Source organism: Equus quagga, chromosome 16 (assembly GCF_021613505.1).
Source record: "Equus quagga isolate Etosha38 chromosome 16, UCLA_HA_Equagga_1.0, whole genome shotgun sequence".
NCBI lineage: Eukaryota > Metazoa > Chordata > Mammalia > Perissodactyla > Equidae > Equus > Equus quagga.
Genome location: NC_060282.1, coordinates 3,631,108 through 3,646,808, shown reverse-complemented (window position 1 = coordinate 3,646,808; position 15,701 = coordinate 3,631,108). Strand labels below are relative to the sequence as shown.

Here is a 15,701-nt window from a genome sequence, read left to right as displayed (position 1 = left end):
AAAGGATGCTGACAGAACAGAAAGAAAAAGCATCAGGGCTTGAGTTCCTGGAGTAGGGATGGACACAAAGCAGCAGTGACAAGAGAAGTGTGACTACAAAAGGCCACCACGGAAGAATGGAATCAGACGGCTCACACAATCAAAAGTCAACGGTCCCCCAAAGACAGACTAACCACAAGTCTAGGAGAGATCACTGGTTAATAATTACCAGCCAGCCGTATTTATGCAGGAGTCGTACCGACAATCAGTGTGAAAATCAGGCATAGACATTTATCCTCTTGTGAGTGATTTAATATGCAAAACAAATCAAGTGCGAGTCACACCAAAGTAGGTTTGTAATCTTACTTCCACTCCTCTGGGGGGTGTGCAAGTTCATACTTCTCCCTCACATTGGAGACACCCATATCCAAATGGAGCCAGTGAACCTCCTCTGACCGCAGGTGACTGAGGCGAAATCCATAGCAGGCCACGTGCTTTACTTTGTGACTGTCCACTATCTTCTGAATGATGCCCTAAAACATACCCCCCACAAAAATGACTGTTATAAACAAAAAAAACTGTATGCTAAAAGTTAATGCAATGTTCATTTCTTTTAGTTAATTATCAGAAATCTTTGGTAAAAGAGTATCGAGTTAAATAAATTACTTAATTTTACTTAGGAATCTTCTTTCAGTATTTTTATGAACAAGGAAAAGTTTTCAAAAAACACAAAAAGAGGCTCTCTCCTTTTCTTTATTGATAATTGAGGCATGGAAATTTAAAACACATTTCTGCAGCCCCACCTTTGCATCATCCCCAAACTTATCAAAGCATACCAGAAACTCTGTGGGCATCACTTGCTGAGGACTAGAACCAAGGGGGTTATACTTTCTGAACCAAGGAAGCATACTGTCTAAGAATGAGCTGCAACCTTAATATTATTTTTTAAAAACACACATTTAGGAGCCTACAATTAAGGCCACATTTCTGATAACATTGATGACATGTGAAAAGTTAGTTGAAGTTGGCCCTAACCAATCTGCTCTTTGCTCAGTATGCAGCAATCTACAATAGCCCCAATCTAATGCTTCCAACATGTGTGCCCCACCAGTTCAGAGGAGATGAAAACCACCTTTGGAGGAGCACATCGGGGAAGGCTCCCTAGAGATGGCTTTCTCCCTAGAGAAAGGGAAGCATTAGAATTGATTCTTGCCCTATACCTGCACAGGTGTGGAGGTCCTGTGCATGTATGTTTGAAAAGAGGCAGCAACACATGGAAGACTGACTTGGGAATATGACCGAAACCATGCGATGCCTTTACATGAGGATGTGCTAATCAGAATCCACTGTAATCTGCCCAGAATCTTAGGTCATTAGTAAGTCTCTAATGATGCTGATATTAACATGAAAATGTCTACTAATCAATATTGTCTATTAAAGAAAATCAACACCAGTTTTTAAAAATTAGCAATCAACTGAAGCTATCACATATAACTTATAAGACACATCTTAAAAGTTCCTACACACAGTAAGTATTTCTTTATTACAGCACGATGTTGTCAATAATACAATTAAGGGTGTCCCCAGCCCTACGCATAAGAAAAGATAAATAACGTACTACACACAGAGACTGTCAAGAACCCAGTGTGTCCACACTAAGGGCAGGCCTGGTACCCGCATGAGGTTGACTTCCCTTTCAGATTACTCAATCCCTGGGACAAGTCTGTGTATCAAGCATGGGAGAGTAGAGGAAGGAGCATGGAAGGAGGGAGTAAATATGGGATCAGGGAGAAAGCACAAACCAAGGACCAGGCTGGGGGAATCAAAGACAATTTCACAACGACGATGAAGTCTCACAGAGACAGGAGGGATGTTTGCAGCCTATGAACTCTGGGTGGAACTGAGAGAGGCATAAAACGTCCTTTCTGGCTTTTAGATTCAAGTCCTTGAATTTCTGAGAGGGCCACCGTGAATGACAGTGCAGGTTAGACCCTCCCATGGGCGCCCAGCCAAGGGGGCAGTGCGAGCCTAAACCCAGCCTGAGCTCCAGTTTTCAAATCTTGTGCCCTGGGGTGGGAGACCTGCCTAGAGGAGGGGACATCTTTTTCTAGTAATTCTCTCAAAGGCGACTTCTGCAGCTTCTCCTTGCCAACACACAAATCCCTGAGCTACAAATGATGGGAGCTGGCGCCTCTTTCAAATTCCCACAAAAGCGCCTTTGTCTCCCTGTCCCAGCTCTGCCAGTTCACTACGAAGTGTACACCACCTCCAGCTACCCCTGCACTACAGCCCAGGTCTGAGCGCGTCTTCTCTTGACTCCACAAAGCTCAGTGTTACTACATTCCAGAGCAACCTCTCTGCTGTTAGGGCTACAATTCACGTTTCTCTCTCTCATCGTCTGAGTGCACTACGTCTATCCTTCCACACCCAGACGCAGAGGGTGAGGCAGCGCACAAACCATTTCTTAGACCTGTATTGCCATCAACACCCTTGGAGGAATCCCACCTTGTCCGGGTGCGTTCCCTGAGGACCCCTTGCAAAGGTACCTCTGAACTCACGGGGCGCACACAGGGGCCCACCTGCAGAGAAGCAGTATCAACTGGAGAGGCTTAGTCCAGAACTGTGGTGCTTTTTAGAGGAAAAGCAGGTCCTGAGTTTTGGAGTTTCATGGAATAGAGAGAGTTTTAGTCAGTTCACTTGATCACACTGCCTGAAGACACCCAGAATGATTTCAACTTTGGGTTTGCAGAACAAAGATTTCCCATACTGTAGCACCTCAGGACTCCACACGTTGCAACTTTCACTCTCCATTAAAAAATGAAGCAATAAACACATAGACATTTCCTTTTATTTCATTTTTTGCTTTTTCATTATGCTTCCACATCACGTTCTATTTCTCATTCTCCAGTACTCTTATAAACCTCCCTTCTGACTTAATTTGGAGAGCAGCCAAGATTATGAATATACAAGGTACTTAAATATTTGATGCTGAATGCATATACTCAGTAACTTAAATAATTTTGAGAACCAACTATTTGGTTCTGGACAACTGAACACATAACTTTGAGAACTAAATATTCAGTGAGGAATGCATACTCAACAAACACTACGATGCTACCATACAGAAACGCTACCATTTCCACATAACACACACACATACATTAGTACATGTCTAGTATTTCTGGAATGCATGCATTTAGAAAAGTGACTTCTCTAGGGAGATAACAGGACAAGGGTTTATAATATGCCACTAATGGTGGCTGAATTAAATTTAAATTTCTCATCCTGGTTTTAAAGGCTCACGACAATCTAGCTCTACAGTATATGAAATAATACTTAGCTACTCTGAAATTTCCGTTTATTCATTTAAATTACATCTCAGGCTTTGGAAACCCACAATTTTCCTGATTAAATTCTCATGTAAGACACTCACAGAGAAAGAATTCTTCTTAACGTTGAAATTAAAAAAAGCCAGTGTCTGCATCATACTTCTATCTTTTCAGGAACAGCATGCAGTGTACAGAGCCATTCTGCTACTGGTAGATAGTTATTTTCTTCTTTATTTCCTTGTTTTGGGGGAGAAAGGGAAGTGGAAATGCAAAAATACTGCTATGAACAACTTTCTAGCTGTCATCATACACACGTAGAAGCATTGCTTAGAAACAGACACGCTGGGGCCGCCCCGTGGCCCAGTGGTTAAGTTTGCACACTTCAGCAGCCAAGCGTGTCAATGTTTCGGATCCTGGGTGTGGACATGGCACCGCTCATCAGGCCATGCTGAGGTGGTATTCCACACAGCAGGACCAGAGGGACCTACAATTATGTACCAGGGGGGTTTGAGGAGAAGAAAAAGGAAAAAAAAAAACACTAACAACAGATATTAGCTCAGATGCCAATCTTTAAAAAAAAAAAAAAAAAAGGTTTAGGGACCGGCCCAGTGGCGCAGCGGTTAAGTGTGCGCGTTCTGCTTCTCGGCAGCCCGGGGTTCGCCGGTTCAGATCCCGGGTGCGGACATGGCACCGCCTGGCACACCATGCTATGGTAGGCGTCCCATATATAAAGTAGAGGAAGATGGGCATGGATGTTAGCTCAGGGCCAGGCCTCCTCTGCAAAAAAGAGGAGGACTGGCAGTAGTTAGCTCAGGGCTAATCTACCTAAAAAAAAATAAAATTAAAAAAAAAAAAAGGTTTATCAATTTAATGGACCAAAAAAAGGGAGAGGGCATTTCACTACTGTCATAATTACATTTCCCGAATTAACTTACTAGGGAGCTGAGGCTATAATTTTGTTTCTAAAGGTTCTTTTTATGATTTTGCTTGGTTCATCTTGGTCACTTATCTTTTAGACAGTGTCTGGAAAGAAATGACATTTTCCCATTGGTAGAAATTAGTCACGCAATCCTTTCCTTCATGTTTATTCATTTGTGAATGTTCACTCATTCATCAATGACCATCTAAAGTGCCCACTGCATGCATGGTGTTGGCAATACAACGATGAGTAAAATGTAATCCTTACCCTCAAAAGTCTCAGAGTCCAGTAGGAGAAAGACGGAATAATGAATACATGCAAAAGGGTAATAAGTGCGTGGGGAAGGTGGGAGGGAGGAACAAGACAAAAAAGAATATTTGATATTTTTAGCTACCTCATCACAGATAATTTGCAAGATTTGTTTATTTCGAGAGGAGATATCGGAGGCCATACGTATTTTTCTAACACTGTCCACGTCTTCTTCCTCCTAATAATCACCAAGTAGCATCATCACTACTGATTTGTCTTTCATAACGTCCAGGGGTCATCTTTCTCAGTGCTTCTCTTCCAGACACTCCTCTCTTTTAGGAAACCAACAAGTTCCTACCATTCTTCTCTAATTGTGGCTCTACCGGTAGGAGGCTATCATTCAGTTACCAAAAACAAGATGCGGAAATCTAAACCCTCTTCTCCAACAGCTAGTACATCTCCTCCGCTTGGTTCAGTAGCAAACTAGGAGTCCTCCTGAAAATCCCCCAAGACAAAGTACGCACTTTGCTGGTCCACAGTCATTCCATTAGCTCCCTACCACTGCTGTAACAAATGACCATAAACTCAGGGGCTTAATGTAAAATGAACGTATTACTTTTCATTTCTGCAGATCACAAGTCTGAAATGGGTCGCACTGGGCTAAAATTAAGGTGTCAGCAGGGATGAGCTGCTTTCTGGAGGCTCCAGCTGGCCTTTTGCAGCTGCTAGAGGTGCCTGCATTCCTCGGCTCACGGTTGCCTTCCTTCATCTTCAAAGCCAGCAGTGCTGCATCTGACCCTTCTTCTGTAGTCCCCTCCCTCTGCCCACAGCCAGAAAAGGTCTGCTGCTTTTAAGGACTCATAATCTCTCCATCTCAAGGTCCTTAACCTTAGTCCCACCTGCAAAGTTCCTTTTTCCAGGTAAGGTCACATATGCCCAGGTTCTGGGGATTAAGATGTCGACAACTTTAGGGGCCATTATTCTGGCTGCCACAGTCACCAGATCTAAGGATTCAGTGATCAAGAATTCATTTTTCTCGTGCTCTGCTGTCTCATACTCTCCTTCTTAACATTGCTTTTGATTCTTTTTCCCCAACGTCTTTCTTTCCAGATGATACTTTCTACCCATTAAAAGAAGTTTAACTTTCTAACATCTCTGTAGTCCTTTCCTACACCAAAACTATTTGAATCCATAATGATCAGCGTTCAAGTTTTTTTTTTTTTTTTAGATTTTATTTTTTCCTTTTTCTCCCCAAAGCCCCCTGGTACATAGTTGTATAGTCTTCGTTGTGGGTCCTTCTAGTTGTGGCATGTGGGACGCTGCCTCAGCGTGGTTTGATGAGCAGTGTCATGTGCGCGCCCAGGATTCGAACCAACGAGACACTGGGCCGCCTACAGCGGAGCGCGCGAACTTAACCACTCGGCCACGGGGCCAGCCCCAGCGTTCAAGTTTTTAAGTGTGCACTCCCCTGCTCCTCTACCAGAGAGAACAGCTTACACTGAGAAGATGCATAAGGCAGTGAGTGTTGACATCCGACAATAAACACTGGAGACCCGGGACCATTGCAGACAAACTCCTCCAGGCAACTGTCTCTGGCCGGACTCTGGGAAAACCGCCTGAAGGAGTCCTTCCCCTACAACTACCAGCCGTTCTTAGCACGGGACAGCTCTGCTCACGAACTCATACCTTCTGTAAACCCACAGAATTCCAAATTGTTTGTGTATTTTCCCATTCCAACCAGAAAACTGATTTTAAATTGATCAGAATGTTACTTTCTACTGCTATTCTTCCCATTACCAGCTTGGTAACAGTAATTAGCACTAATGCAACCAAGTATATTCACGTTTTAGCAAACTACGTGGACTGATTTTGGTTATTTACTGTTGCAGGTTCAGGTAATTACGTCAATATTTTTTTAGTGGCTCATGAGGAGTACTGAAACCTGAGAGTTTGCTATGTATTTAGAAAAGTTCAATAAGCCTGTTAGTGAATTTTAAGATGCTTTGAATGTGACAAGAATATTGTCCAAGAACTCAACTGCTACTTAATCTTTGGCAGCATTTTAATGTACTTGTCCAGATTTCGTGTCTGGGCATAAAAATGAGTTGTTTTAGGCCTTGCGATTTAAAAAAAACAATAAGTAGGAATGAAGGTTTGATAGAAATATCACTAAGGCCAGGTATGGTTTTAGATAGGTGTAATCTCTGACGATCAATTCAATTTCTTTTGTGATTATTAGTCTATTAAGGCTTTCTACTTCTGCAACCAATTTTCCTAATTTATATTTCTCCATTTCTCCATTAGAAGTACTCCATTTCATCTAGGATATCAAACAGGCATTCAAAAAGGGATCTGTCAAGCACATACTATGTGACTGCTGGCACTGCTGAAGATGCTGGTGACAACACCATGAAGCAGAAAGGGCCCTGCTGGCACAGAGCTTACAGTCCAGCAGAAGAAAGCAGATAACAAATGAGCAAACAAATCAAGAAACAAGACAATTTAAACTAGGAAAAAACACCTGAAGAAAATATAACAAAATAGGGTAATGGGGAACAGAAAAGTGGGGGAGAGGGAGCACTTTTGGGCTGGGGGGACAGGAGAGTGAGTGAGAGAGGACAGCTGTGGGAAACACGATGAGAATGGGTAACAAGAGCCAGATCCAGTAGGTCCCTGTACGCCACCGAAGGAATCTGGCTTTTCTCTGAGAGAAACATGGAATGACTGGAGGTTCTGAGCCAATTACTGATTAGAAGACTGGCATGTTAGAGAAACAGTCCAGGAAGCAGAGAGTAAGAGTGACCAGCAGGACAGAAGGTTGCAGGGCATGATGGGGAGAAGAGAGCGGAAGGGGCTCTGGAAGGACTTGAATGTTCACTCTAAATAAGACAGGAAGCCACTGGAAGGTTCTGAGTACAGGAGTGACGTACTCTGGCTTTCATTTAAACAGACACAGGGGGCAAATGGGGAAAGTGGATGTCAGTTGGGAGACCACATGACAACGCATACGAGAGATGGTGGGGCTCAAAAAAAGGTGCAGCAGCGTAGGTCCTATGAAGCATGTGGATTCTAGGTATATCCTGGAGACAACGTGGGCAGGAGTAGCTAATGCACTGGATGTAGAGCATAAGCCAAAGAGGAGGAAAAGACGATTCCAAAGGCCCTAAGGGACTAAAAGGAGGGGAAACCCTTGCACTGAAGCACTGGGTCGTTCTTTTGGAGTAAGAAGTGTAAAGGCAGAGAAGAGGGGAGTTGATGCAGTTAGGCGGCAGTAAGGTCATAAATTTAGAATGAGACCAATCAGGACGGGTACATGTGTGGAGCAGGCGGAGCGGTGGATTACTCCACGGTCACAGCTTTAGGAGACTGTGAAGATGGAAGAGAGGTGCAGGAGAGACGGCCCGCAGGGCAGCAGTGTGCTGGAGGGCCGCGGCCTCCTTCAGCCTCCTGCAGCAGTTCTTTCTGAGTTCACTTTTTTTCATGCTCCATTATGTCATCTAGCTGTTTTTTCAAAGAGAGCCTAAGGTATCAACTTTCTACATCCTTCTTTCTCTACATATACCTTCATCCCACGTTTTCGTGACTGATAATCTACCTGATATAGACTTCTAAAGCACAAGTTATTTTCTGAGTCCTCTGAAGACAGTGTTCCAGTATTTTCTTGCATCTAGCATCACTGATGAAGAGTCTGACATAAATGTCATTCTTTTTCGTAAGTAGGGGATGTCTCTGGTAGAATTTGGACTTCTCTCTATACCCTTATTATTCTGAAGTACCACTACAGTGTTTCTGGATGACAAATCTTATTCAATATTGTCCATCACGGGTTAATTTCGGCTCTTCTGGACTGACTCCATATTGATCTCCAGAGTTGCCTGGAGCATGATACTGATACTTGGCAAAAGCTATGGCCAAGATAAGTGATGTCTGCAACCATGGGCTACCAATTATTTAGGGGCAGAACATACCAGCCTCTCAGTATTGTTTAGTAATCATAACTGGATTTATGACTTGCGCCTGATTTTGGTGGAACTTGGGGAGTCACACAGGTGAAGGCTGGTTACATAGACGGAAAATGTCCATCTGACAGACCCCACAAAGAGGCATTAGCCCTCCTTAGACTCAGGCGCTGCACAAGCGGGCCAGTGATGGTTTCTCAGTGTCTAAGGCCAGGAGGCCTGACCTGAGATCTCCAGATCCCTGAGAACTGTTTTCCTACTGTTGCTGTTCTGCACACCTTGCCTGTAAAAGGTGGAGTCCTGTGAATCCTTCCAGCAACCAAACATTTAAGCTAATTAATGTATAATTAGCACATATACGTAAAAAGGAGTAAAATTTATTAATTGAAGCATGAGAAATAAAACCTCTGTAATGAATTACTACAAGAATTCAGATATTTTCCTGGTGAAAGTAAATCTTTCAACTCTTCCAAAGGTTTTGCTTCTTCTGAGTTAAGGAGTCTCTCTGATAATTACTGTCTACAGAGCACAACTGTCCAGAAGAAATATAATGCAAGCCACATATGTCATTTTAAAATTTCTAGTAGCCACAGTAAAAAAAAAACCAAGCAAATTCAATTTTAGTATTTTATTTAAACTAACATGTCAAGAACATTATTCTTTCCATACAATAGATATTTTACATTCTTTCACACTAAATCTTTGAAATCTGGTGTGCATTTTCACATTTACAAATCATCAATTCACACTAGCCACAGTGATGTGTTCCACAGTCGCACACGGCTACCGTATCGGGCAGTGTAGCAATAGAGTCTAAGACTGAATCTAATTATTCAGTAACTTTGCATAATAATAAGCTATCCTCTTCAGAAAATGGTTGGCATGGCTTCCTCTTTGCTACATTAAACTGTTTTTCTCCCAAGTGACCACACTCCCAGTTTTAACTTACCCACCCCGCAACCTGACCCTGTTTCTGTTCTAAAGTCATCAGGCCCTCAAATGCTGCATGTTTCTTCCATTTTACTCTTGCCTATGCTAGTCTCTGTATCCATAATCTTCCTCTGTTTGATGCCTCTTCTTGGGGAGAAAGATGTTAGGACACGTTCTGCACTACTATTTTGTTCAGATGTGCAGATCTAGCCATTAATTTACAATTAAAATACTGCACCTTCAAATGTTATAGCATTAAATGAGAGTGGGTTATGAAAAGTGCCCACCTTCCATCACAGTGACCCAGTATCGCATGGATTTTATGCTGTACCAGGAAGGGCATGGTGAATCAATGCCAATGAAGAGTCCTCTGCCTCACGTTGAAAGTCATCAATTCATAAGAGCTATTAAATTTCAAACATTTTACTATGAAATAAAACAACTTGATTTTTGGCGACACAGATTTGCTTGTATTGATCTTCGTAAAAGTTTGACAAATATGTTCTCATAACTTATGTATTTGTATCTGGTTTAAACTTTTCTTCACAATATGAATGTTTTGATACCTGGCAAGTTTTTAATATTGGCTAAAGGGTGACCTGTGCCCAGCAATCACCTGTGTTCTCTTGTGGATTAATCCTTTCAATGGGCAGTAAGTTTGACTCTGAAACACTTTTGTCACGGAGTCTTTCCCAGGTGAATTTTCTGATACAACAAGTCTTGAACATTTGCTAAATGTCCTGTCAAATTCATAACCTGTGAAACGTTCCCCTCCTGTATAAATGCTCTGAACTTTATTAAGGCTAATGCAATGGTTTACAGAATTTCCTCATTCACGCTATTTGAAATTTACAAAGACTAGAACACACACTAAGAGCCTTTCCATAAACGTTACATTTGCAAGGTTCTCTCACAGTATGAATTATCTGATTAATGTTAAGACAGAACACTAGCTGCTGGCTTTTCTACCTGGGGATGGTGTTTATAAGGTTAAATATAAAACGAGAAAAACTAGAAAAAGCCAGCAAGCTTCATAAAAAGTTTGTAAAAAGAGACTATTATATTTCAGTTATAGCACATGAATAGACAGTAACACATATTTCAATCCTGAATGATTCTCCTCTTAATAATTAATCCATTTGAATAGTCAGTATTACAATATTACAGAGATAACAGAAAATTACATATAATTCAAATGTAACATTGTAGCCTTAAATCTAAATTCTACCAATCCCTTTATTTTACTTAAAAATAGTTAAGGCATATAAGTTAAAGAGTAGCAAATTACTTAGTTTCATTATTATAAAAGGAAAGGGGGTCAAAAAGACATATCTGTCTGTCCTAGTCACTGGACACCTGTCCTCCTCGCAGATGAAGATGGAGTAAGTGGAGGGGGCAGGGAGGAGGGGAGTTTCTTCAACATGATCAAGTAAACACTTCCTGAAAAGTTACACACTGCACTCAGTTTTCTGAAGTCACAGTGTTCCCTTCTCACCTCTCACTCTCAGGAACCTGTGCCTACAAAGCACTTCTCCCATGATTCTTCACCATGAGTTCTCACTCCCGAAAGGAAACCCCTGGAAACCCCTGCGGGCTACTACGCACTCCCTTCAGGCCCTGCCCCGCAGGCCTCCCCCGGGGAGCACTTCCTGCGCTGTCCTGTGCTAAGGCTGTGAGCACATCCCCAACAAGAGACTATAGGCTGTACGCACAGGGACTGTCTGTATCCCAGAACCCTGCCAGTATCTGGTACATAGAAGATTATCATGAGTTTTTGAAGAATCTATCCTATTTAGAGTCACACAAATATATTCAAAGTTACACTTTCTAGAAAATAATTTCTTATTGCATAAGTATGAGAAGACATTGTAATTGCTTTGTTTCCTTATACCCTTCAAAGAGTTAAAGAAAAGGAAACAGGAGAGAAAAACAAGTCAAAGGCACTATATAAATAATATATGATTCAGTTATTATTTTCCTAAGAAGTTTTACAACAATTAAAACTCTGGTCAGTCACATATTAACTGAATAAATACTATAAAGAAAAAGTTAACATCTCTGTAATATGGGAATAAAAATTATTACTTTATCTTTTTGTGGTATGTGCCAACAACACTTACCCTAAACAGACACTGAAGATGTCTCCGAGGAAAACGTACTTACCCTGACATCAGTAGCGTCTCCATGCCTGATAATACTGGCCCAAGTGGTTGGCTCACTGTTGCTTTCAAAGTAGTGAAAGACCTTTAACACTCGCTCCATTGCCCCAGGGGACCGTTCCACACCAGTACCTAGGTGAGTCTTGGTACTCGAATTCGGTGTGTGATTCAAGTTTGGGTCGAGGTAAGCAGCTGCCATTATTTTGCTAGATGCTAGGTATCTGTCATATTCTATAAGAGAAAAAAAATAATTTTTAGTGTACAATATTTGGAATCTATTAATTAAAATGTGATATGCTGATACTTATATTAACAACACTGTTCTGTATTCTCTCCCTGCGCTATGTTATATGCAGAAGGGGAACTGGAGGAGAATTGGGGCCTATCTACCAAGATAATCACAGTATTCTCCCCATACCCAGAGCAGTACCTGATTCAGGGTAGCACAATAAATAGTTGTTAAACAAATTATTAAAAGGCCAGAAGTCCTAATTCAGCTCTGTCAAAAATTCACTGTGTTATCAATAAACAATGTAACTTAACCCCGTCTCCCCTTTTAAAAACATGGCCTTTAAATTTGTGGGAAAATCTCACAGGAAAGCCAAATAGGCTAATTTTGCAGCTTACTTTTGAAACCTTTTACATGATATACAAGTTCTTTCTTCATACAATAAAAATTCAATAAGAGGTCATTATATATACCAGGCATTGGTGATAAAAAAACTACAGTTAAAACAAGGTCCTCCCGCTTACTCAGTCACTTAGCAAGAGTCAGACTGAAAACAAAACCAAACCAAAAGGCATAAACAACTAAACTTTTTTTGAAGTGTGATAGGAGGACTTCCATTTGAATATAAGAGGACAGCTTGGGCAGGACTAAAACTCCCACTGAGAAAACTCAGAAAAGCCAGATTACAGAACAACTCAAACGATGGTTGAAGTCCGAGACATTCTGAGGCAACCAAGACAACAAGTGACCCAATGGAGACATAGATACTTAATGGCTGCCTTTTCCTAAGAGCATTTGCCAATTCTGGGTCTTCAAGAACCTGAAGATCCAAGAAAAAGCCAGTAATCCAACAGAAACCGGCAGAGTTTTCGGTAGTGAGGGACCCAATTATGAGGGCGAGGGGCCCGGATTCTGGTGAGAAGGACAGGATGGAGAACTGAGTCACACACTCTGCTGATTGTCACCAATCCTGAACCCGAGCCCAGAGGGAGCCTCTAAAAGCAGAGAGAAGCTGAAGACAGGCGGAGGGGGCTAGGAGTGCACCTGATTACCCTATGCCACTTTTGGCACCATGTGCAGAAGACCTAAACAGCACGATTAACACACTTGATCTAATTGACACAGAAAACACTACGCCCAATTGCAATTCATCTTTGCAAGTGAAATATTTACTAAATATGCACATGAAATATTTAAAGTTGACTAAATGCTGAGTGAAACACCAAGACTCAATAAATGTCAAAGAACTAAAATCATTCAGAGTATACTGTGTCTAGTGTTAAGCTGGACAACAAAAACTAGAAAATCCCAAACTGTCTCAAAATTAAGCAACATATTTCAAGTAACCCATTACCAGAAGGGAACTCAGAGTATTTTGAATTGAATGATACAATGGAAAGAAATATCAAAACTGGATGCAGATAGAGTTGTGCTTAGATTAAAATCTATACTTTTAAATGCATATATAGGAAATGAAGATCAGAAGTTAAGGATCTAAATATCCATATCCAACAGTACAATTTAGAAGCTGAACAAAATCAAGTTATTTCTTTGAAAAGAATAATAAACTGAAAGACCTCTAGCAAGACTAATGAAGGAAAAACAAAGAGGCAAAAACCAGCACTATCAAGGATGAAGGAGAGCACCTAAGAGAATATTAATCATATGCTAAGAGGCAATGACAGAACACCAAAATACTAACAACAGAATATTATCAACAGCTTTATGCCAATGCATTGGAAAATTTGGATGCGTACAATTCCCTGCAAAGTACAACTTGCCAAAATCGAAACAAGAAATACAAAATATAAATAGATCTATCAAAAACAATTTGTTATTAAAATTCTTCCCACAAAGGAATATTTGAATTCTTCCAACAACTTAAGGAAGAAATAATATTAATCTTACAGAAGTTCTTCCAGAGAACAAAAGGGAACATTTCCCAACTTGTTTTATGAGACTAGCAAAACAGGAAACAAAACCTGACAAGGACAGAATGAGAAAGGGTACAAATCAATCTTTCTTATGAACACAGGTGCAAAAATCTGAACAAAATATTAGCAAATTTAACCAAGTAATATTTTAAAAGAATAATATATTATGACCAAGAGGAGTTTATTTGAGGAATACAAAGGTGGTTAAACATTCAAAAAGCAATCAATGTTTACAGCAGCTTTATTCGTAATTACCAAAACCTGGAAGCAACCAAGATGTCCTTCAGCAGGTGAATGGATAAATAAATTTGGATACATCCAGACAATGGAATATTATTCAGCCATAAAAAGAAATGAGCGATGAAGCCATGAAAAGACATGGAGGAACCTTAAATGTACATTACTCAGTGAAAGAAGTCGATCTGAAGAGGCTGCATACTGCATGATTTCAACTATGTAACATTCTGCAAAGGCGAAACTGTGGAGACAGTGAAAATGTCAGTGGACACAGAAGTTGGGGTGGGGGAGGGACAAACAGGTGAAGCGCAGAGGATTCTTAGGGCAGTGAAAACACCCTGTACGAGACTATAATGGTGGATACGTGTCACTGTGCATTTGTCCAAACCCACAGAATGTACAACACCAAGAGTGAACCCCAAGGGAAACTGTGGGCTCTGGATGCTTATGACGTGTCAGTGCAGGTTCACTGATTGTAACCAACGTCCCACTCTGGTGGGGGATGCTGATTATGGCGGAGGCTGTGCACGTCTCCGTGGCAGGGGCATATGGGAAATCGCTGTACCTTCCCCCTCAATTTTGTTGTGAACCTGAAACTGCTCAAAAAAGAAATATAGTCAAATTTTTTTAAAAAGCGATCAATATAAATTCATTGTATTTTCAGAAAGGAGAAGAACCATAGTTATCTTGATATATACAGAAAAAGCATCTGATAAAGTTTCCCAACCACTTATGATGAAAACTCTTAGAAAAGTAGAGATAGGAAGAAATTTCCTTAATCTGATGAAGAGTATCTACATTAAACTTAAATATTAGTGAAAAGAGTCCTTCTCCCTCTCAAGACTGGGAATAAGTCATGGACGCCCACCACTACCACTTCTAATATGACACTGCTCTGAAAGTCTTAGCCAGGTTCCACAGGCAACAAAGAAGGAAGGAATAAAACTATTATATTCACAGACTACATGATTATGTACAAAGAAAATCTGTAAGAATCTACAGATAAACTACTAGAATTAATAAATGAATTTAGCAAGGCTGGTGGATCATCAAACAAAATCAACTGTACCTCTGATCATTTTAGCGACCTCTTTTACTCCAAATTAGATAACAAGAATGACTAATAAAGTATGATATTGACTGCTTCCTGAAAAGAACACTGCATCTCCAGAGTGGTCAGGAGGACGGATGGACTAGCGATGAAAAATCATTACTCACGACATCGCGCACGGCAAGGGAGAAGCTAAACCGAAAACACAACACAAGCTGAATACCTCTGTGGCCCAAAATCAATGGCAAAATTCTTCATAAGTCTTCAAAAAGTAGGCTAAAACATTTTTTAAAAGATAAACCATTGTTAGAATGTTACCATCATAACAGTGAAGCAGTTTTCCATGATAAAATGTGAGGTTTTACAGTTTAGCACTGTCATCTATTTGTCAAAATCCTATCTGTCCTATAAATCGTCAAACTGGCAACACTTCCACCATCAGGCCCTCCCTCACTCCTCCAGATAGTTCTGTATTTGATTCCATTAACCATCCACCTCCCCTGTTGGTGGCATTCATGTTTGTCTTTCTGTTGGTCTCGAGGATTCTGAGATCCTGGCATCTGGGTCACGTCTTTGGCGGTCACAAAACCATGCTTTGGTCAGTTTGAGGGATGGTCTCCACTACGGAATGAGAAGTCCCGAGATCTGCTTTCTGCTACACTGACTATTCTGTTTCCAAACAATTAACAGAATTCTCTGTGGTGTTTGTGCGGTCCTGTATTTGCT

At 40.9% G+C, this 15,701-nt stretch overlaps 1 protein-coding gene across 7 annotated transcripts in view; it reads right to left on the bottom strand.

Annotated features, from left to right (window-relative positions):
- PTK2 (protein tyrosine kinase 2) overlaps nt 1–15,701 on the bottom strand; it is a 235,663-nt gene that overhangs the window by 173,318 nt on the left and 46,644 nt on the right. For 6 of the 7 annotated variants that reach the window (XM_046642323.1, XM_046642322.1, XM_046642318.1 and 3 more), the window contains 2 exons: nt 11,529–11,755; nt 346–512 (listed from right to left, as the gene is read on the bottom strand). In XM_046642323.1, the coding sequence (XP_046498279.1) occupies nt 346–512; nt 11,529–11,723 (362 nt within the window). In that variant the 5' untranslated portion in view covers nt 11,724–11,755. Of the gene's footprint in view, nt 1–345; nt 513–11,528; nt 11,756–15,701 lie in introns of those variants that run through there. The other variant, XM_046642324.1, reaches the window with a different exon arrangement.